Consider the following 21,371-nt stretch of genomic DNA (forward strand, 5'->3'; position numbering starts at 1 on the left):
GCAGGCGGCGCCGCCTACTGCTGGAACCCGACAGGCACTGCTGAGCCGGGCAGAGCCGCGGGGCTGCCGGCTGCCGGCCGGGAGGTTCCTTCATCCAATCATCCATCGCCCGCCGGAGCTCAGGCAGGGCCGGCACACCGCTCGGACGCGGAGCACGGGCGCTGCCGGCGAGCGCAGAGCCGCCCCGACTCCGTGCCCACCCCGGCGGGCGGGGCCGCGGCGATGCGGCGGCTGCGCAGTGCGGGGCTCCGCCCCGAGCCATGGCGGCCCGGCTGCTGCGCGCGTTGCGGCCTTCAGCGCCCCGCGCCCTCCTCCCCGCGCCGGGTCCGCGCTGCAGGTATCAGGCGGGCCCGGAGGAGGGCGAGACGGCGGAGCTGCTGGCCCTGGGCTTCGACCGGGCGCAGGCCCGGCGGCTCCGCCTGCTGCAACCGGGGCTCGAGCCGCAGAGGCGGGCGGAGGCGGCGGCGCAGCTGCTGCTGCTGGGGCTGAGCGAGGAGGCCGCGCTGGGGCTGCTGGAGCGGAACCCGGGGCTGCTGCGGATGGCGACCGCGCGGCTGAAGGAGCGCGCCGAGTACCTGCGGCGGCTGGGGCTGGAAGGAGGTGCGGCCGGGGATGGGAGGAGGCGGAGGGGCGGCCGAGCCGGGCGGCGGGCGGCTCACCCCGTATCCCCGCTCAGCGCGGCTGCAGAGCGCGGCGGGCCGCTGCCCTGAGGTGTGGACGCTGCCCCGGAGGAGGATGGAGGCGGTGGTGCGGCTGCTGCGGGAGCGGTGTCTGTTCACGGCAGAGCAGCTGGCCGAGCTGCTGCGGAGCTGCCCCGAGGTGCTGCTGGAGGAGCCGGACCGCGTGCAGCATCACTTCCAGGTGCGGGGCGCGGTGCGGGGCTGCGGGCGCGGCCCGGCAGGCTCTGAGCTCCGCGTGTCTCTACGCGCAGTACGCGTACTTCAGGATGGGCGTCCGGCAGAAGGAGATGGTGAAGGCCCGGCTGTTCTGCACGCCCTTCGCCGAGCTGAGGAACCGCCACATCTTCCTGGAGCGCCGCGGGATTTACCGCACCCCGCACAAAGGCCAGATCCAGAGCAACAACCCCGCGCTGCGGGACGTGCTGCGGCCGAGCGAGGGCGACTTCGTGGCCGGCGTAGCCCGAGCCTCAGCCGAGGAGTACGAGGTGTTCAAGAGGCTGCTGGCCCGGGAGGAGGAGGAGGAGATGGAGGATGAGGAAGAGGACGAGGAGGAAGAGGAGGGTAGCGCTGCACTGCACGCAAAGGGAGACGATAGGGACTGGCACCGATAAGGACAGTGCTGAGCCCTCCCGAGCTGCCCCCTGTCCACCCCCCCCTCAGTGACCAGCTGCTCCACAGAATATACCGTTTCTATAAAGTGTTTTTATTTATTTATTAAAAAACAAAAAAATCAAACCCAAATAACTAATTTATTTTCAAGACTAGGTTAAAATCTTTCGGCTGTGTTACATGCTGTGCTGGAGGCTGCTGTCTTCTTAGCGCTGCAGGGCAGGTCCAGGCAGTCCAGTCCCAGCCCAGGGGAGCAGAGGGGCCAGGCCCTGCTCTGGGGCACAGCCCACCCCGCTCTGGCTCTCCCTTGGCCCTGTTCTCACCCTAGGGGTTGCTTTTTCACCCATCCCAAAGCACACGCGTCCACAAAGCCAGAGCAGGCAGCCTTAGAGAAAAACAAGGGCTCTATCTGCAAGCCTCATTCTCCCCGTGGCAAAAGAGGCATCTCCAGTGCTGCAGGGGAGCGTGGCCCGGCCCTGCTCTTACTCAGCACTCAGGAGGACGAGGTGCTGCAGGGCTGCCCCCCCTGGCTGCAGCACCAGGGCTGCCAGAGCAGTAACACTCTATGCCATAACTACGATATATCTCTGGTACGTATTAATTTATAATATACACTGTGTACGTTAATACACAAATCTATGTTTAACTAGCATCATCGTACAAACTCACAACAACTAGGAACATTTCTAAGCTAATTTTTTTTTCCTTGCTGGCTCTGCTACAGTCACCAGGGTACCCACAAACAGCACGGTGATGGCAGCAGCCCTGCAGGGTGACATGGGGTGGGGGGAGCTGTGCAGGGGGATGGCACGCCGTGCTGTGCCACACTGAGCGTAGCATCACACCCCTGCTGATAAACTTACCCTGCAGAGCACTTTCTAGTAACTTCTAGGTGCTCTATCACTTTCTGAGCTGGAAAGTTGGTTAAAACCACAGATTGTTTACAAAGCAAAGAAAAAAAAAAGTGAGGAGGCAGTGGAAGCTGCCTGAACTGCTCCACTCTAGCACAGGGCTGTGCCTCCAGCACCTGCTCTCACCTCCATTTCTAATGTAGGGAATGGATGTAAAGAAGACCTCCTCCCACCAGGCCGTGCGGGCCAGGCTTCAGGTGATAGCTAAGGCTTTTGGGTCCGCATTCAATTGTTTTATTTGGGGGTTATAGGAAACTTCTTATAACCTTGGATTACGAAAACAGGTTGGTGCAGCTGCTGGTGGGCTCAGCCTGTTGGTGGCAGAGCAGAGCCAGAAGCCTGGGACTGGGGGGCCCAAGGGACCCCTGGGGCAGGCAGCTGGGGCAAGGCAAGGCAGGGCAAAGGCACTGCTGGTTCGGCAGAGGAAAGGCAGTGCTGCTCAGTGTCAGTCTGGCTGCATGTCCCTAATGGGCTGGAGGAGAGGGAGTGGCTGAGGCCAGGCAGGAAAGTGGCCCTGCTGCATTCAACCCAGTGAGCAGATCTGATCTTCCTGGTGTTTCAGAAGCCCTTAGACGTGGAAGGATGAAGTTCCTACTGCTTTGAACCCTGCAGAGGAGCAGGAGGACAATGAGCTGGCGCACAAAGGCCCCCCCCAAAGCCCAGCAGCTTGTGCCAGCCTTGGCCTGGGATCTGCCCCCTTCAGGGCTTCTGCCTGTGCCTGGAGCAGACACTTACACTATGGCTTCTTCAGTGTGTGACTGTTGCTTCGTTTTCTGGAAGAGAAGGAAGGAAAAGACCCATCAGTCCTACAGCACCTCACCCGTTGCTCCCACGAGGCACTAACATTGCAGCCTTGAGGTAGAGGAGCACATGCCTCGTGTGCTGCCCTGCACCCCTCCCTGCCCACCTCAGTCCCAACACCCCACGGCCCGCATTCTGGCCCCCAAGCAGAGGGAGGGCAACACTTCTGGTGGCTGTACCTGCTGGTTTTCTTGGAACCGGTGCTCTCACAGCTCTCCTTGTAGCATACATCCTGGTGTACCTTGTATATTCTCTTGTACCTGCACACACAGAGAGAGGGGAGCTGTGTGGAGTAACAAGGACGGAGCTGTGTTTTTAACTGCTGAAGGGAGGTCTCCCCTATTTCATTGATAAGAATGTGGCTGAGTCTTGTGTGCCTGGGCAAGGAGCTGGGCTGCTGCACTGTGCCACAAGCAGGCTGGGGGCACAACAGAGGCCCCCGTGCCCCAGCATGGGTGTTGGCCCTCTACCAGGGGCAGAGGTGGCCCTGAGCTGGGCTGGCAGGCAGGGGATGCACCATGTCACACCCTGCCCTGATCTGGAGGCTTTGCCAGCGGTGCCAGGCACCCAGAAAAGCCTCGGCACGGGACAGCCCTGTGCTCACACTCCCTTCCCTGGAGCCGTGCTGCAGTGACAGCCTTGGCTCTCAGCACCAGGGGAAGGGGCAGCACAACCCGCAGGCAGTACTCACAGGTAGTGGCAGATGCCTCCTTCCCACACGGGGAATGACTTGGTTTCCGAGTACAGCCGTGTGCACGAGTGTGGCACCTTCTTGCAGGCTGCTTGGGGAACAGGAGAGGGGAGCTATCAGCAAGCCCACCTCTGGCCCTGCCTGCCTGTGCCCTGGAGGCCATCGAGGCCCCCCAAGGATCCCCCACTGCAGTCCTGGAGCTCCAGGCTCTGTCACTCGGAGCCGACCCACAAAAAGAGAGCTCCAGCTTAGTGGTACTGCAGGGCACAGCAGGATCCTGGCTGCTGGAGGCTCAACCAGAACCTGGGGGCTGGGTATGGATGGGGGCTGCTCAGTGACCTGTGCCCTGTGGGACCCCACTGCTGGAACAGCTGCCAGCCTTGTCATGCACCCTGGAGCAGCACAGCACTCACCTAGCTCACAGTGCCTGCCCTTGAAGCCCGGGCTGCAGTCGCAATGGTAGGATTCACTCTCGCTTACACAGGTGCCTCCATTCTTGCATGGGTTTGTGGAGCAGTTCTGCCTGATGCCTGGAAAAAACGTGCACTGCCATCAGGCTCCGGGACCCTGGCAAAGCTGTGTACATCCATAGGGTCCATAGGGCCAGCTCCCTTCCAGCCATGCCTGCCCCAGACTCACTTTTGCTCCATGCCTCTCGCATCTGCAGTGCCAGACTGCTCCGGCTGGGCTCCTCGGTGTTCTCCAGCCTCACGGGAGCCTCTGGCTCTGGGCAACGAGAGGGTCAGTGTGACTTCCAGCCTGAGCCAGACCCAAAGCAGCCCCTCTGCAGCAGCAGCAGCAGCAGCAGGCTGGGGGACCCAGCCTAGCCTGGGTTGTGGGCTAGCCATGCCTAGAGCAGCACCTTAGCCCTTCCTGGGGCACGTGGGGTATAGCAAGCCAGAGGCAGCATTCACTTCTGGCAGTCTAGGCCAGCCCATGCCACATTTCACATCTCCTCCCATCACCCAAAACCATCTCTGGGCTTCCCAACTTGCCAGAGGCCACCCCACTCCTTAGGTGAAGCAGAAGTTTGTATGGCCAGGGAGAGGTGGGCAGGTGGCTCTGCCCTCCCCTATGGCTCCCCCAGCCTGCCTCATTGTCACCCTATCCAGGAGACGGCACACGGTGACAGAAGGTGGCCAGAAAGGCAGCAAAGCACTTACGTGTCTTCACGGTGATGGATTTGCTTGGCAAAGTGCCGAACCTGGCACTGATCCTCCTCCTGCCATCCACCAGCTCAGTGAACCTGGGGGAGCACAGCCGTGAGGGTGTGGGGCAGGGCAGGGTACTCAAGGCTGGAGGCAGCCTGAGCGAAGCGCTTGCAGGTGGTACATGGCACAGTGCAAGTGCTGCAGGCAGCTCATGGAGAGAGGCTGGGGCAGGCAGCTTGGCTAGAGCTGGGGGAAGGGGCTGTGCTCAGCCTGCCAGTGCCTACCTGGGGGCTGGTGAAGGCTCCTCAGCTGTGTCGTGGTCTGCGAGCAAGCGGAGCTCAGGCAGAAAGGCTGGGGGCAGCCTGTTGCGCAGCACACGGGGATGGCCGGCCTGGCTCCAGCGCCTCTCTGGAGCCCCGTCCTTCTGCACTGCAGACCACAAAGAGTCAGGCTTAGAGAGAGGCGGGCAACGAGTCAGTGCAGTGACAGGTCCCCGAGGTGCCATTAAGAGCTGTCTAAGGAAACACGGTGCCACCTGAGCCACATGCTGCTCCCTTCCCCAACCACGGATCACTGAGCCGCAATTCCACGCCTACCCCTGTGCTGGCTCCCAGCGGTGGGGCACCCATCCCATACCCAGGCAGTCAGGGGCAGAGACGGGCACTCACAGGTGGTGACGTAGAGGTGGATGGGCTCGCTGTGCACTTGGCCCTGCTCTGTGTTCTGCACAGCTGTCACAGACAGGCGGTAGCGCTGCGCGGGCAGCAGGTCCCGCACGGTGTAGGACACGAGCTTCCCGTTGGGCACGTAGCGGCTCTTGACGCTCTGCGCGGTGGTGACGTTGATGATGTACCCCTCCACGGCACCGGTGGGCGGCTGCTCCCACGTCATGGACACAGAGGTGGGGGTGACGCGGGAGGCTGTGAGGTTGCGAGGGGGGAGAGGCCCTGGAAAAGGAGGGAGAGAAAAGGATCAGTGCCAGAGTCCAACCTCGAGCTTCTCAGGAGCTCGCCCTCAGCCCGGCAAAGGCTGTGCCGGACTGCACCATGCGGCCCCACTCACTCGTCCACACGTGGAAGGGGGCAGTGGCCAGACTCTCCGAGGGGTGATCTTCCGTCCCCATGCCACTCAGCGTCGTGACATGGACGATGTACCGCTCTCCTGGCTGCAGGTCCCTGCAGAGGTGGGCAGGGGACATGAGTGCGGCGGCTCGCAAGCACGGCCGGTCCCACCGCCCGCCTGCCACACTCACAGGAAGGTGTACTTGGCCACGCTGCTGTTCAGCTCCACCGTGCGGTCTTCCAGGTCCCCAGGCTGGCGGATGGAGACACGCACCCTACTGACGGTGGAGTGTTTGAGCCGGTGGAGAGCCCACTGCACCGTGATGGTGCTGGCCGTCACGTTCGTGATCTCAAAGCCTTCCACCGGACGCGGTCCTGGCCGGAGCGAGCAGAGAAGCGGGGAGGGCTGCGGTCAGCAGCTGGCCGCGGCGGGCTGCGTCCTTCCCACATCCCTTATCTCCTATGACCCAGCCTGCCATTTGGATCAGCCTTCCTAGAGCCAAGGCACATCCACGGCACCAGCTTGGTGCCACTGCCCTGCGTTCCCACTGTTGGGCAGCCGGAGGCACCCAGCCTGGTCTCCGTGCTGGTTGCTCCTCAGCCCACGGGTCCAGCTCGTAGTCAACCCCAGGCCTGGTGCCGCCTGCCCAGCCTCTGGCCTTCACCCAGCCATGTGCACACCAGCACAGATGAGGTCTAGACCCAAGGCTAACCCAGCGGCAGAAGCTGTCCAGCTGCCCCACACCCTCAGGCCCCTGCTGCTCATTCCCAGCTCAGCCACCTCTGGGCTGGTGCCATGTAGGCAGCGCTGGGCTCAGCGCAGCTCACCAGCAAGGGGATCCAGCCCCCGGGCCTCCCCTCTCATTACAGGGAAGTTTTTCCAGGTCCAATCTCTTTCATCCTCAGTTTGCTTTCAATTCATACTCCAGCCATCACAGGGATTATGTATTATGGAGGATGCAGCAGTATCTGCTTGTCTGACAACACTGCCCCCACCCACAGAACTGATGTCTCTTTTGCCTGCTGAGGCATGCTGGCCTCAGAAAGCACCACAGTGGTCATTTTCTGCTGGACACTCCAGCCTCACCCAGCCTGCACTGAGGCTTCGCCAGACTGACTGCAGCCAGGCCCAGACCCCGACAGCAAGCGCAGCATGATGCTGCAGGCACAGACAACCCATACCTGCCCCGGGGGCCTTGGTTACTCTTTTCAGACCCTATTCTCACTGGCCACAGAAAAGAGGAGAAAAAAACCATCACTTTCAACCCAGTACTTCAGGGCTTGGGCACCGCCTTTTTCAGCCACGCCATGGCCAGCAGGTTCAGGCTGGAGCAGACCTCCAGGATGGGAAGCCGGAGGCGGCCCCGGGGAGGGCACAGGGCTGGGAGCAGCGCCCCAGGCACCGGGGAGCCTGTACTCACAACCTAATTCCCTTGAGGACGCTACTCACTAGTGCGCGTGGTGAGCATGACAGGCCTGCTGATATCATTCTTGTTGTTCACGTTGCGTTTGACTGAAAAGACAGAAATATTGTAGGCTCTGCCGGAGGCTAGTGCCCGCAATTGGTGGGCAGAACGACTTCGGTCCACAAAATCTGTCCTGCGGTAAGAGCCGTCGAAGGATACGTACGTCACGGCGTAGCCGTCAATGAGTTGCCTGGCGGCTGCGTCCTCAGGAGGGTGCCAAGAAATCAACACACCAGTGTCCTCCACCCTTTCCACCTTTAATGAGGTTGGTGGCAGCAATTCTTCAGGGTGTGGGCAAAAGCAAAGGGGAGAGGTAATGCCATGAATCTTTAGAGAACAGACCCCAGCAATGAAATGCAGATGGAGGACAGGGTCCTCTCACTCTTGAGTTGCAGCTTGCAGAAGCCCTTTGGCTGCCACTGGCCGGTCGTGCCAGGTGCTGAGTGTGTGCTGGAGGAGCTGGGGCTGCTCAGCCACCCCAATGGGCCTGAGCAGAGCCAGGGCGAGCAGACAGCCTGCGTGGCGGAGCTACGAACACAGCATTTGCTTCCAGCCACTGAAGCACGTGGGAACAGAGTGAACAACCTTCCTTCAGACTAACGCCCCACTGGGATCGCTTAAACCAGATGAGGGGCCTCGAGGACTCTCCAGCTGTGAAGCTGGAGGCTTTAATCCATTTTCTTTGCCTCATCTCCCAAAGGCATCCAAGGCAAACGCAACCCCTGCTGCACTGCTGGAGCCTGGAGGAACTTGTGCCCGGCATCCCCATGTGCCTCACTCTTGTGCTGTTGCTATCACCTCTAGCAGCCACCCAGCACCTGGTATGATCAAGCCCTGCTGGCATCTGCCCTCAGCATCTACAGAGCCGGGGCTCCCCTGGCAGAGGTGAGATCCAAACCCCGCCAGGGGGAGAGAAGCTGCTGGTCCCCGATGGCCGAGCCCCTTGTTGGTGGGTAACAGGGCAGGCACACTGCTGTCTAGCCCCTCGCCACGTCCTGGTGCTGCTGCTCAGGGCCTTTACCTTTTTCGCAGCTCTTGCCTGTGTAGCTCACTTTGCAGGTGCAGCTGTGGGTGCCATTGCTGGGCAGACAGTAGCCTCGGCTCCCACACGGGCTGGAGAAGCACGGGTCGCTGGCTGCAGAATTGGAGAGAGACATTAATGGCATCTGATGCCCCAGCAGCAGCAGCCGTGCAGGGCTGTAGCACTGCCCTCCTGCACACCTTACCTGTCTCGCAGTGGTAACCAAAGAAACCCTCCGGGCACACGCACAGGTAGGAACCTCCATCACCTTCACACTCCCCTCCATTCTGACAAGGGTCTGACTCACAGGCGTCCACTTCTGCAGGAGAGAGCAGGCTGGCAGTGAAGCACCTACAGCAGGCAGCGCGCTGATGTGCTGGCAGCCGGCCCCATGTGTGACCACAGCAGCAACACAAAGGTGTAGCCTAGGGCTGCCAGCCAGAGCCCACCTCCAGAATCCCCAGCTCAACGCCACTGTAGCCTCAATGCCCTGGCACACCATTGCCTTGCCAAGTAGATGGGCAGCTGACAGACATCCTGCTCTGCCTGAGCCCTCTGCTGGGGCTGTTCCCTCCCCACAGGAGAAGGGTCAGCTCTGCTGCTGGCAGACACGAGATGCAGTGAGCATCATGGATAGCAGTGTCCTCTCCAGGGCAAGGTTAAGTCTATACCCTCAACAGTGGCCGAGATTGAGTGCCAACCCTGTGACAGACACCCAGCACCTGCCTAGGCACAGGTGCTGACCATGTCCCTGAGCCCAAGTGACAGTCCCTGCTCAGCAGTGTCCCTACCTTCTTCGCACAGGGTCCCCACGAAGCCCTCGGGACAGGAACAGGCAAAGGAGCCCAAGAGGTCCCGGCAGGTTCCACCATTCTTACAGGGCTCTGACTGGCACTCATCAACTTCTGCAGAGAGGAGACGTGCTCAGAGCAGAGCCAGGGCTGGCAAGCAGGACAAAAAGCCTGGAGAGACACCGTTTCTCCTCCCCATATCATTCACTGCCCTAAACTCCCCCGGGCAAGGACAACCCCAAGTGGGGCTGGACAGCGGGGCAACATGGATGGGGAAAACTGGTGTTATGGAGCTGTGCTGAGACACCACAAGTCACACATAAGTGTGCATAGCACATCCCTTCCTTCAATCCCCTCCTGAAGGCATTGCATCTGACCCACCTAATCCCATCACCCACCCGTGCAGTGTCCCACCAGCCCGTGCCACCTGACATCCCTCCCGGCAGCACCGACCAAACAGCATACAACAGAGGCCCTGTGCCATGATGAACACATGCACGTAGAAAAGCAAGTGCAAGGAACTGCTGTGGGAGGGACAGCCCACTCTGCCCCCAGAACAGTTAAATCTTAAGCTGCTTTTTCATCATAATCTGTCTTGGCCAGTAACTCTGCAGCTGTGAGGGACACTTCTCACCCAGATCCTGCAATCTGGGCCTTCATTAAACATGTTCAGAACATGAAGATCATGCTGGGACCGTTCTCCAGCAAATGCTGCTGTGACGAGCAGGGGTTGTTGGAGGCACACAAAAGCCATTCAGGGGATTCAGACCCAACCCCCTGGGAATCGCAGCCCCATCAATGCCAGAGATGTCCATGCAGCACCCATTGGCATGGATGGATAAGCAGCACGTGCACCTTTCCCAGGTGGGCTGGGTGCTCCCCTGAGCCACAGGTGGGCAGGAGATGGAAGCCAGGGCACACAGGCAGCCCCACTTCCAGCTACATGACTCCAGCTGTACAGACGGCCACCTACACCGACAGCCACCTGTGGAGACTCCCTCCTCTGCTCCCCACGTGAGCTCTGTGCATTCTCTTACCCAACTCACAGTGGAGGCCCGTGTATCCTGGCTCACACACACACAGGAACTCGGCGATGCGGTCTTTGCATTGGCCACCATTCAGGCAGGGCTGAGACCGGCACTCATCAATCTCTGCAAGAGTTTGGGCAGGGGGAAGATAAGGAAAGGGTCTCGTGGACACGGGCAGCAGCGACACAGCCCCAAGCCAGGACCACGGCTCAGCCAATTCCTCACACTGCCTACCATCACATTCAGGGGGGTCGCTCCAGACGCCCTGCGAGCGGCAGACGCGGGGGCTGTTGTGCTGGCTGAGGACGTAGCCCAGCTCACAGTGGTATTTGGCCAGCGAGCCCACCGTGGTGGAGTTGAAGGAGGCCTGGGCGTGCTTCACAGCGCTGGGCATGCCGCAGTCAATCTCTGCGGAGAGACAGGGAGTGAGCAAGCGTGGCTCGGGCGCCTGGGGCCGGGCTGTGGCAGTGCAGGGCCCTCACCTGTCCCGCAGCGCTTCCCCGTGTAGCCCATGGGGCACGTGCACACAAAGTCCCCGCCGAGGTCCTCGCAGGTCGCACCATTCTCACACGGGCTCAGGAAGCAGGGAGACGGCACTGGGAAGAGCAGAAGGCAGCGGTGTGGAACCAGCAGGGCGCAGAGCAGCTGCCACTTCCCCCCCAGCCGTATCCCCGGAGTGGTTTGGATGGCAGGGAAGGAGGTGACATCCAGCAGCACCCGCACGTACCGATCTCGCAGTGCCGTCCAGCATAGCCCGGGGCGCAGTCACACTTGTACTTGCCGATGTAGTGGAAGCAGGTGCCCCCATTCTGGCAGGGCCCCGAGGCACAGGGGTCTGGTTTACCTGCAGGCAGCATAAGTTGAGTCTGGAGCAGGACGCACACCGCCCAGCTCCCCTCACCGTGCTGGGGCCGTACCTATCTCACAGTGGCGGCCGGTGAAGCGGTAGGGGCAGGCACAGTGGTACTCGCCGTCGGCCTCCTTGCATGTGCCCCCATTGCGGCACGGCGCCGTGCTGCAGAGCCGCGGCCGGGCTGCAAGAGGAGAACAGGAGATGCCCACCGGCTCCCCAGCAAGGTCCCTGCCCCAGGGGCCAGATCCTGCTCCCGTTGTGGCACGTACCTCTCTCGCAGTGCTTGCCCAGGAAACCTGAGGGACACTCGCAGGTGTAGGAGTCATCCTGAGTCTCGCAGGAGCCCCCGTTCAGGCAGGGCTCAGAGTCACAGGGGGACGGCACCGCTGCAAAGCCAAATTAAAACCTCAGAGCTACAGATCCTGAACCCATACGTTCCACATCCCTCCCTGCACCATCCCCACGTTCCAGCCAAGGACACTCACTGTGGTTGGTGCCGTAGTCGGTGTGGCACACACACAGGTAGCTCCCACCGTACTCCATGCAGTAGCCACCATCTGGACATTGAGTGTTCACATTGCACGGAGTGGTGGTCACTTCTGCAAAAACACAGCAAGAGCTTCTGTCAGCTTCCAGCTAGGAACAGACCCCAGAGCTTTACAGAGCTTAATGAGATGGGATGGATCATAGCCCCCCCATGCTCCTTTTTGAAGACCATGAGGATGTTAAGGTTAATTTGGGATGCGGGAAGGAGCTACAACATGCCCAGCTAGGGCTTCCATCTCCAGGCCATGTCCAGGGCCTGGGAAAGGCATGGCACAAAGCACAGCAAGAATGGCATCTCCTCACCACGAGGAACATATCTCCAGGCCTTAGCTTGTGTAGGTGGCTCAGATTAAACACTAGGCTGCTGTGCTAGGTTTGGACACAGGGTGGATCCTTCGCATCGGAGCCAGGCTGGTGTTAGGTGTCCAGAAGAGGGAGCAAACACAAAAAAATTTCAGCAGCACTTAAGAAGCCTTCACCTACCGAATTCACAGAGGAGGCCAAAATATCCTGGCAGGCACTGGCAGATGGTGACATTCCCCTCCAGGCAGCTGCCCCCATTACGACACTCACAGCCCTCCGTCAGCTCTGCAAGAGATGGAAGGAGTTCCCCTTGTATTGCAGTGCCAGGAAAGCCTCACTGGGGGAGCTCAGGACCCACAGCCAGAAGCCCCAGGGCACAGCTGCTTGGGAGACAAGGACCACAGCTCAGTCCTGGAGACCTGAACAAACTCTGCAAGGGCAGCTTCTCCCTGGGATTGCACAAGCACTCCTGTAGGGCCTCCCCAGCAAGGTGGCATCCCAACGGGGACTCCGGGTACTCACTGTCATGGCAGTCCTGCCCGGCATAGCCCTCCGGGCAGTCACAGGCATAGCCCTGCTCCAGCTCCAGGCAGCTGCCCCCATTCTGGCAGGGGTTGGAGAGGCAGGCACTGGGCACACGGGGGCCACCTGCAGGGACAGGGACGCTGCTGGATACGTTGTGGGGAGGGACACCGATGTGCCCTTTCCGCACAGCCCAATGCCTCTGTGAGGACGTCAGTGACATCCCCGCACCGCCGCTCACCGTATTGGCAGTTGTTGCCATAATAGCCCGGGGAGCACGTGCAGATGTAGCGTCCCGGGCGGATGTAGTTGCATGTCTGCCGGTTCCTGCAGCTCCGGTCCTCGCAGGAGGAGGGGTCTGGAGAGGAGGACGCCATGAGCCCAAGAGGAGGGCAGCGGGAACGGCCGCTGGCTGCCCCAGGCATGCGGGCACCAGGCACCTGTCTCACAGCGCTGTCCCACGAAGGGCTCCAGGCACACACACGTGTAGTTATCAACCAGGTCAACACAGTGCCCTCCATTCAGGCAGGGGCTGGACTCGCACTCGTTCACCTCTGTAACACAGGGCAGGGAGGGCTGGTTGGACACACCACGGACTTACAGCCTCGGGGATCAAGAAATAAGGTTGGGTGGGGATGAAGGGGTAAGAATGCAGCTTGCCGAAGTGGGACACAACTCCATCCCTACCAGGCGGGCTCCTGCTGCTGATCAGTGCCCACCTGTCTCGCAATCTCCTCCCGCGTACCCTGGCTGGCAGGTGCACACCGCTGTCCCATTTGCCACCTGGCACGTCCCGCCGTTCTGGCACACCTTGGTCTCACACGGCGACTCTTCTGCAGCAGGACAGCAAAGAGAAGGGGGTGGATCAACCCACACACAGGACCAGCACACCGTGTCCTCTGCCGCTGCCAAGGCAATACTGGGCAAGGACAGCTCAGACGGTTTCTATCCAGCTTTGCTTTCTGGGTGCCGGATCCCTCCCCCAGAAGGAAACTCCCCGCTCTCCCTCCCTGCCGGCACAAGGCTCACTCGGAGCCAACGCCAGCGCGGGGCGAGCCGGCATCGCCAGTAGAGGCTGCCCCGCCACTCTGCTCTGTGGAAACCTGGCTCCAGTGCTGAGCCCCTTGGCCATCGGCCCTCGCTGCTGTCCCCACGCCCAGAGGAGAGGTGTTGTGAGCAGATGCCTTTCTCGCCCCGGCGGATGTTGCTGCCTGCATTAGCAGTGACTCATCCGGAGGCGAGCCGGGGCTCGGGAAGCCTAGGAGAGCTCCCAGGTGCTCTCAAGGGCTCGGGAGCTGAGTGCCACTTGTAAAAGCCCCACGTGGAGCAGGGCCCTCCCCAGACCCCTTCTCAGGCACCAAGCACCAGCGCTTTCCAGCACATGGAAAGCAGCGGGCGCGCTGCTCGCAGCCATGCCGGGACAAGCACTCCTGGGAGCAGGCTGCCAGCAGAGGAAGCACTCGCTGCCAGAGCAAAGTTTCCTTTGCTTTCAGCAAGTTGTGATCCAAGACCACGGCACTCGGCGCCCAGCAGGGCTCCCGCTGGAAGCCGCTTGTTCCCGGGGCGCATCGAGAGTTGCTGCACAAAGCCTGACTCCCCAGAGCCGCTGTGGCTCTAGCAGGCGACCGCAGGGCAAGCAGACCCTTCCCCAGCACTGCTCAACGTCTAACAGTGGCTTCCAACCAAACACAGTGGGGGAGGCTGCAGGAGAGTAGCTGGCTGTCATCGGCTCCTCTACGCTCTCAGAAAACCACTGAGATCTTCCCAGCCTGCCCACGTGAACTCTGCACATCCCGCAGGCATGGTGCAGGGGCACGTGGGGTGTCTGAGAACCCTGCAGCCCCGCTGTGCCCCCATCCCTACCTGGGGATATCGGTGGTTCTCTGAGCACTTTGGGCAGGGCTCACAGGATGCCTCACTGCAGCTATGACACCTGCATGCTGGCTCTGCTGAGCCTGCTGGCACAGCCCCCGATGCTTCTCCGTCCCCAGACACTCCATTACAAAGGGGACATTCCCAAGCACATGCATCCCCTTCTCACACAGGGCAGCTAGACACAATGCTCTGCTCCAGCTGCCTGCAGGGAGGAGCCAAGACATCTCAGAACAGAGCTGAGATGTCCAGCAGGCACGATGAGTGCCAATCACTCTACAAGCAGCAGAGCCCACTCCAATGGCCACATCTCAGCACGACACTCACCGATCTCACAGCTGGCACCTCTGAAGCCTGGCGGGCACTGGCAGCTGAAGCTGTTGACGCTGTTGATGCAGGTGGCTCCGTTCTGGCACGGGTGAGACAGACACTCATCCACGTCTGAAAGACCATGGGAAGAGCAGGGGCTCAGGGCAGGCAAGGAGGCAGCAGCGAGGCCGGAGGCACAGGAAGGCTGCTCACCGACATGGCACCTTTTCCCCGTGAAGCCCGCGAGGCAGGAGCAGGTGTAGGAGGGGTTCCCAGTAATGCAGTCCTCGATGCACTTCCCCCCGTTCAGGCAGGGCCGCAGTGTCAGGCACACGGAGGCTGCGGAGACACGCACGCCCTCCGCTCACAGCCCGCTCCGGCTGGGCTGACACACTGCACTCCGGCCACGCAACCGCCGGGGTCCGTCCCAGCGTCCATCCAGCCCCGCTGTCCGTGCATTGGGCTGGACATGGTCACCCGGCTCTCCAGGGAGCTTGGGGAGCCCGCATTTGGGGGCTGTGTGCCCCACAGATGGGCTCGCTGCTCTCGGGCAGGGTGAAGGTTTTATTCTTGCTGCAGGAGCGGGGAGGCAGGGCCAGGGCCCTACAAGGCAGGGACAACCAGCGGGTGTTATCCAGCCAGCCCTTGCCTATGGCCTGGGGCAGAGGGGAAGAGGGATGGGAGAACCTGTCCAAAGCAAACCCACAGGTCATATGAAACACGCGTAGATTAGCAGGTAAGAAAACACAGCCAGGGTGGGGAGGGGACAAGGAACAGGAGGCCAGTGGCTCTGCCGAGGATGCACTGGGATGGCTGGGCACAGCCCCTGTATACTGCTGGCATCCTCGGGCAGCAGCTGCCTTGAGGCCCCAAAGGACAGACGAGCTGCCCTAAGGGTGACAGCCCAGCCCCACAGTGGTACCGGGGCCACAGAGCCCCTCACACTCCCCCTCACCTCCTCCCCCGTACCCCACAGCCTGTATTGGTCTCAGGAGCTTTCCTCCCCACTAGTTTTTTCCAACCCAGCACGAGTGGGCAGATCCCAACCACACTGGGGATTCCCAGGCACAGAGCCCAGGAGCCACACTTCCCACAGCCACACAGTGGGCTGGAGCCTCCAAGGATGGTGTCCCCATTGCTGCCCCCACCCCGAGCCCTCCCCAAGCCCCTCGAGCTGTCTGCTCCACCCGTGGGTCACTGCTCTCTCCCCTCAGGGGGGGGAAGTGAGGGTGGGGATCGAGGCAGGGAAAGATAGGGCTGGAGAACAGTTTGGGGTTGGGTTGGGAGTTAAATAAACCTAACTGCTGTCCTCTTACTTGTATTGCTGCAGCCCCCCACTTGCACCTGGGCATCATCGATTCTGAACACCCAGCGCCCGGGGATACCCACATTTGTCGTCATCTCCACGTCAGCGATGTCGTCAGTGCGGGATCCGGGGATGTTGAAGTAGCGCTTTCCATCACCGGCGTTAAAACCTGCCTGGGAGGACAAGGGCAGAAAGTAAAGAGCCATCAATACTGCAAAACAGCACCTGAGGGGTCGCGGCACGAGGGGTTGCTCTGCTGGACCGCGCATCGTTGCCACCGCCCGGGTTCCTTCTGCATCCCTGCAGTGATGGATCACTCCCTGGGATGACTGCTTTTCCCGGTGTCCAGGAGCACAGGCTCACAGAACCCACAGCCCAGAGACACGGGGTGAGAGGGACATTTCTTCCCCTGAGATTCCACTCCTCCTCGCAGGAGCTCCCAGAGGGCTGCTCACTGGCCAAGGTGTGCAGCAACTGCTCTGTTTACGTCCATAAAACCCATCCCTGCTCCTGAATTCGGGGATTCAAAACGTGTCTCTTTCCTCTACACCTGCGATTTCCTGCAGGCGGGCAGGCAGGGAGCCAAGGACAGATCAACTGGTGGTAAATTCACACATCCGAACGGGGACTGGGTTGCGTTTTTTTTTCCCCTCTTAAACACAACAACGCACACAAGGATGAAATAAAAATACAAGCAAAAGCTGTGCTGGCTGCGGCAGCTGACGGGCTGCTCTTAAAGTCTGAGGTTAGGAAGGAAAAGGAACTAAGAGGCAGTAGCCAAGGTAAAGAACCGTGGTTTCGTTATAACAAAGTCCCCTATATGGTCTCAGCTTCGGGAAAGAGAGCACACACGGATATTTAAGAACTTTAAAAAAGCAGGGGGAGGGAGGGAGCCACCACCAAAAATCCATGAGCCACACCGTGCTGCCAGAGTTGCTCTAGGGAATGCAAAGAGCACCGAGTGCGGTGGGCTCGGGCACTACCTGGGGTGAGGCCGTGTCCGCTGCTTACCTGCGCTGCGATGCCGCCAAGCCCAGCAAAGTCCCCCCCACTGCTGGCGTGCATACCCGTGGTCCAGGTGATGGACTCATAGTTGAAGATGGTGAAGGAGAGCTTGCCGTCCGTGATGAGGACTATTTGGAAAGTGTTTACCTACGGGATGGAGGAGAGAAGGCAGTGAGTGAGCACAGTCACATAGCGAGCGGGTCATAAAAGGACAGACTGTAACACTGTCAGGCAGTAAAGCTGCAGGCAGCATGCAGCAGAGGGGTGCTTCCTTCACCACTGACTCCTCTCCCAGGACAGATGGCCATGCAGGAGCAGCACCAGAGTTCAGCTCATTGTGTAGGGAGGCACTTTTGTGCCAAATGGCCTCAGTCTGTGCCACACCAGGACTAAGGAACCCCAGTGCCTCACAGAGAAACTCCTTCAGACACAAACTCCTATTCCCAGCAACGCTGCAGGGGAGGGCAGCAAGTGGCACAGCCCTACAGCATGGTGGAGCAGCCAGCCCAGGGAGCAATAAGCATGGCCAGCATGCAGCTGCTGGGGCTCTAAAGGGAAACAGGAGGTTCCCCAGGTTCTCCAAGTGCAGTGAATACCACACTCCTGAATGGGAAATCAAAATTATTCTGGTATGAAAGCTTGCCTTTGGATCCCTGAAGCTTAGAAGAAAGCTGCAGGATGGTGGTCAGGCTCACAGCAAAGAGGAATAAAGCCTTAGAGCCAAGTCTTCCACGAGCCCTGGGGCTCAGGGTTCCAGGCACAAGCCCAGGCTCCTCAGCACAGTCAGATGAACTTGCCGAAGACACCCAAGCTCTGCTTCCTTCAGTGTTACTCTCAAAAAACCCACCCTAAGCTAATTGCTCCCTCCCCCATCAGAGGATGCCAAGCTCTGCCCACCCCCATGGGTGCCCCCACTGCTCACCGGAGAAAACGAGCTTCCCCCGAAGAAAGTGACTCGGTACCACGTAGCGATGAACACCCACTGGGCAGAGAAGTCAGGGAACTCGGGGAAGTACTGCGCGATGTCTTTGGTCGCCCGCTCCAGGATGGCCCGGTCCTGGCTCTCCCGGTAATACACATCACCTGCCCGCCGGTTGTCCACGTCCGCCCAGAAAGCCGCCACCACACGTCGGTCCTTGGAGATCGGGAAGGCCACCGGCGTGAACTGGGAGACCTCCTTCAGGAAGGAGATGATCCCGTTGTTGTTCACCTGCAGGCAAGGGGGGGGACAAGAGGCAAGAATGGTGCCGGCCCTGAAGTGCGCCGATGGGGCCGTCCCCGCTGCCCTCTCAGCCCCAGCCACGCCGAATTCTTATTTTAAAGGCTCTTTTTGCTTCGCCTGTTCCCCCCGCAGCCTCCTTCCACAAATATTTGAGCGTTTCCCCTTCCTGCCCTTTGAAGCACGGGCGGCCCGGCCGGGAAAGTGGCCTCACCCCCCGACCTCCACCGAACAAACCCGGCCCTGTTCTCCTGCCAGAGCCTGGCCAGGCCTGGCAGGAATGCCTGGAAGAGCACTGGCCTGGGCTGGGGGCACCCAAAGCAGCGGTCCAGCCTGGCTAACGAGCGGCACCCAGCACCGAGGCCTACCAGATAGCAGCATATCGGGTGCCCAAACTCGTGGGCTCAATGCTCGCAGTGCTGATTAATTCTGTTAACAAGAGGCCAGGGAGGTGTGGGCACACACGTGTGACAATACTGGAGGGGCTGCTTCGCCCTGCAGAGCCTCGCAGCCTCCAGCAGCCCCTCGCATTGGCTGTGGCCATTTGTAGGGTCCCAAGAGCCGCAAGCAGCAGCACAGGGCAGGCCCTGCTGTGACTGAGGGGAACGCCATTCCCTTTCAGAAAACCCTCCATAACCTCACAGTGTCCGCAGAGGAACATTCTTCCCCTTATTAAAGCAAGATGGGAGAGAGTTAGTGCCAAGAAAGGGTTTTTTTGTTTGTTTTACGGAGGAAGGGGCAGGCCCAGAGGGACCCCCAGGGTCAAGCCCTGCACTTCGGGCCTTGTGCTTTGGACACAGCTTGTGAGGCTTCCTGGGGACGTGAGGTGACAGCCACCCCTACAGGGTCACCCCCCTCAAGGCAGACACCAAAGCCACTTGGCCCCGAGAACGGTGCATCTCCCACAGCTGCCACAGGGCCGGCATTTTCATCCCAAAGAAGTCCCTGTGCCAAAGACACACGAGGTTGAACAAGCGAGGTCCAAGCAACGCGTGCCCCCAGCTGAGACAGTGAATCAGAGCATCCCGGCAGGAACTGGCACAAATCTTGGTGTGCCCATCAGTCTGCTCTGAATTGTCAGTCAACTTGGACCAAATCAGAAAAAGGGGACGAGACCACTGGGACACCAATTTTCCAAAAGCACAGGGAGCATGACCACGATGCTTACTAGGCACTAGAAAATCCACACAGAAAATCCACTTTCCCCCTTCCTCCAACCCAATAGAGCAGGGTTTCTCCAGCCCCACTGCCCACAGGACACCTTGCATGCCAGCTGCTCCAAACTGGGCTGTCCCCAGCAGGGACCCAAGCAGGATCAGGCTGTCTGCTGTCAGGCTGCCCAGGGCACAGACATACTGCAGGCTGGGCGCCCGAGGGGGAAGTATGGGACAGGTCGCAGCAAGCCCCTGTGCTGTGCCCATCCCTTCCTGTATGTTGGGTAACACCTGGCCAAGCCCAGCAGCCTGCACAACCCTCCTTCTTGCTGTGCCAGTCCTCTGCCCTCTGTGCAGAGTGTTCCCAAATCCCAGCTCCCTCAGAGGCCGTCGGACCACCTCTTACTGCTTTGGTGACACTTTCAGAGGAAGCATCAGCAGTCAAAGGTTCACCCCATCACACTGCTCGGTCAGCCCAAGCACAGCGATTGCTCCTTCCCAAGGCCTTGCCTTCAAGGCTTGGCACCAAAGTGCGACCGTGGTCAGGATATCTGCCTGCACCTCCCTGAGGGACCAGCGTGATCGTGGTGCTTTCAGTGTCAGCAGAAACAAAAGCTTTCTGGAGACTGGCCAGCATGGTGAGACAGATGGGGACATGGACACGCTTCCACTGCTGGGTGCTGCCCGGTGATGCTTTGCTCTGATGGGAGCCCATCCCAGAGCAAGATCGCACGCTCCTGAGAGCTGAAGGCCACTGCATGGGACACTGCCGCACACCAGCATCCCCGGGTGGGAACGGCATGGAAAGCAGAAGGTTGTACAACCCTCGGAGGAAACGCAATTTTAGAATGCTCAGCAGATGCCAGCGCGTCCTGTCAGCTCAATTAATGACTCGCACATGGAGAGCAGCAGGCACGTCCCACATCACGGCCGGGACCTCACAACATCTGCTCCAGCAGTGCTGCCCGACCCCACCGGCACCGCCCGGCACAGCAGCCGCCTCCGCTCGGTCCCCTTTCCCCTAAACGCCGTGCTTTGGGCTGAGGACCCTGCGGTTTGCCCTCAGCATCGCTCCGATGCTCTGGATTCAGCAGGGATCACGCAACCACTCGTCCACCGCTGGGAGCGACGTGAGCTGAGCGTTATTTAAAAAGAAAGGCAAAAAGGCAAAAGAAGAGGCTGGGAGGGAGAGAAGGTAGCCGGCAGCCCCGGACCGCGGCACAGCCCCGCCTGCCCCGCTCCCCCTCGGCGGGCCCCCCGCGGCCCGGCACTCACGTAGAGCCCGGTATGCCCCGCTCCGAAGAAGGGGAAGCGCACGGAGAGGGGCCGCAGCTCGGAGCCGCCGTCGTCCTGCTTCAGCGTGGCGGCGTCGCCCTGCGCCGGCCCGAACGGGTAGAAGTCCGCCAGCGGCACCACGCCGCCCGCCCGCAGCCACTCGCCCAGCAGCGTCGCCAGCGCCAGCCAGCCCGCCAGGCCCCGCATGGCAGCGCCCGTCGCACTCCGGCCCGCGTCTCCCTCACGCCGGCACCGGCAGCCGCGACATGGCGGCGCGCGGGGCGGAGCGGAACGGAGCCGTGCCCGCAGCTCGGAGCTCCGCCGCCGGCCGCGCCGCTCTGCTCTACCCGCGGAGCGACTCGCTCGCAGCGCCCCGCTGGGGGCGCATTTGCATAGCCCGGGCGCAGCTGACCAATGGGAACGCCGATCGCGTCGTGGGCGTGTCTATGCAAATGAAGGAGGCGTGGCCGTGGGGTCCCCACGCGCGGGGTGTTCGCGCTGCCCCGGTTGGCGGCCGCTGCTCCCCCGAACGGGGCCCGAGAGAGCGCGGGGAGGGGAGGGGAGGGGACGGAACAAACGCCGTTATTTGCTTTTTTCCCTTCTTTATTTTTTTTTTTTTTCAGGTGCTAAAAATATTATCAGGAAATTCTTTTCAGGAATGCGATGTTTTAAGTTACGCTTTTCGGCTCAAGGGCCTCTTTGTCTCCTCGGAAAGAAAAATAGTGATAATTTAAAAAAAAAAGAAAGCGAAACAAACAAACCCCGAAGCAAAGCGTTTATCAGCAGCACATCGCTTA

General features: G+C 60.6%; 2 protein-coding genes across 2 annotated transcripts; one reads left to right on the forward strand and one right to left on the reverse strand.

Annotated features, from left to right (window-relative positions):
* The first annotated feature begins 260 nt into the window (after nt 1–260).
* On the forward strand, nt 261–1,415 carry MTERF4 (mitochondrial transcription termination factor 4). Its single transcript, XM_042820898.1, has 3 exons — nt 261–600; nt 677–861; nt 932–1,415. The coding sequence occupies exons 1-3, from the start codon at nt 261–263 to the stop codon at nt 1,289–1,291; spliced, it is 885 nt and encodes a 294-aa protein (XP_042676832.1). The 3' UTR covers nt 1,292–1,415.
* Nucleotides 1,416–2,936: 1,521 nt separating this feature from the next.
* SNED1 (sushi, nidogen and EGF like domains 1) lies at nt 2,937–20,968 on the reverse strand. Its single transcript, XM_042820845.1, is given in 33 exon segments — nt 2,937–2,973; nt 3,181–3,261; nt 3,693–3,783; nt 4,106–4,222; nt 4,332–4,418; nt 4,856–4,938; nt 5,128–5,272; nt 5,512–5,790; nt 5,906–6,018; nt 6,096–6,279; nt 7,355–7,651; nt 8,392–8,505; nt 8,597–8,710; nt 9,183–9,296; nt 10,220–10,333; nt 10,445–10,618; nt 10,693–10,806; nt 10,938–11,054; nt 11,128–11,244; nt 11,333–11,458; nt 11,549–11,662; nt 12,093–12,197; nt 12,435–12,560; nt 12,676–12,792; nt 12,875–12,988; nt 13,154–13,267; nt 14,634–14,747; nt 14,829–14,954; nt 15,932–16,094; nt 16,933–17,073; nt 17,849–18,136; nt 20,575–20,851; nt 20,853–20,968. Coding segments are annotated over 33 exon segments (4,533 nt in total).
* Between the last annotated feature and the right edge of the window lie 403 nt (nt 20,969–21,371).

Source organism: Centrocercus urophasianus, unplaced genomic scaffold (genome assembly GCF_019232065.1).
Source record: "Centrocercus urophasianus isolate 14NV4802_14NV808 unplaced genomic scaffold, USGS_Curo_1.0 seq_19, whole genome shotgun sequence".
NCBI classification, from domain to species: domain Eukaryota; kingdom Metazoa; phylum Chordata; class Aves; order Galliformes; family Phasianidae; genus Centrocercus; species Centrocercus urophasianus.

Excerpts from the sequence above, each read along its gene's own strand:
- MTERF4 (XM_042820898.1), top strand. The coding sequence starts at position 261 with ATGGCGGCCCGGCTGCTGCGCGCGTTGCGGCCTTCAGCGCCCCGCGCC. Across the intron at positions 601-676 it reads GCGGCTGGGGCTGGAAGGAG|CGCGGCTGCAGAGCGCGGCG; the intron begins GTGCGGCCGGGG and ends ATCCCCGCTCAG. Across the intron at positions 862-931 it reads GCGTGCAGCATCACTTCCAG|TACGCGTACTTCAGGATGGG; the intron begins GTGCGGGGCGCG and ends CTCTACGCGCAG.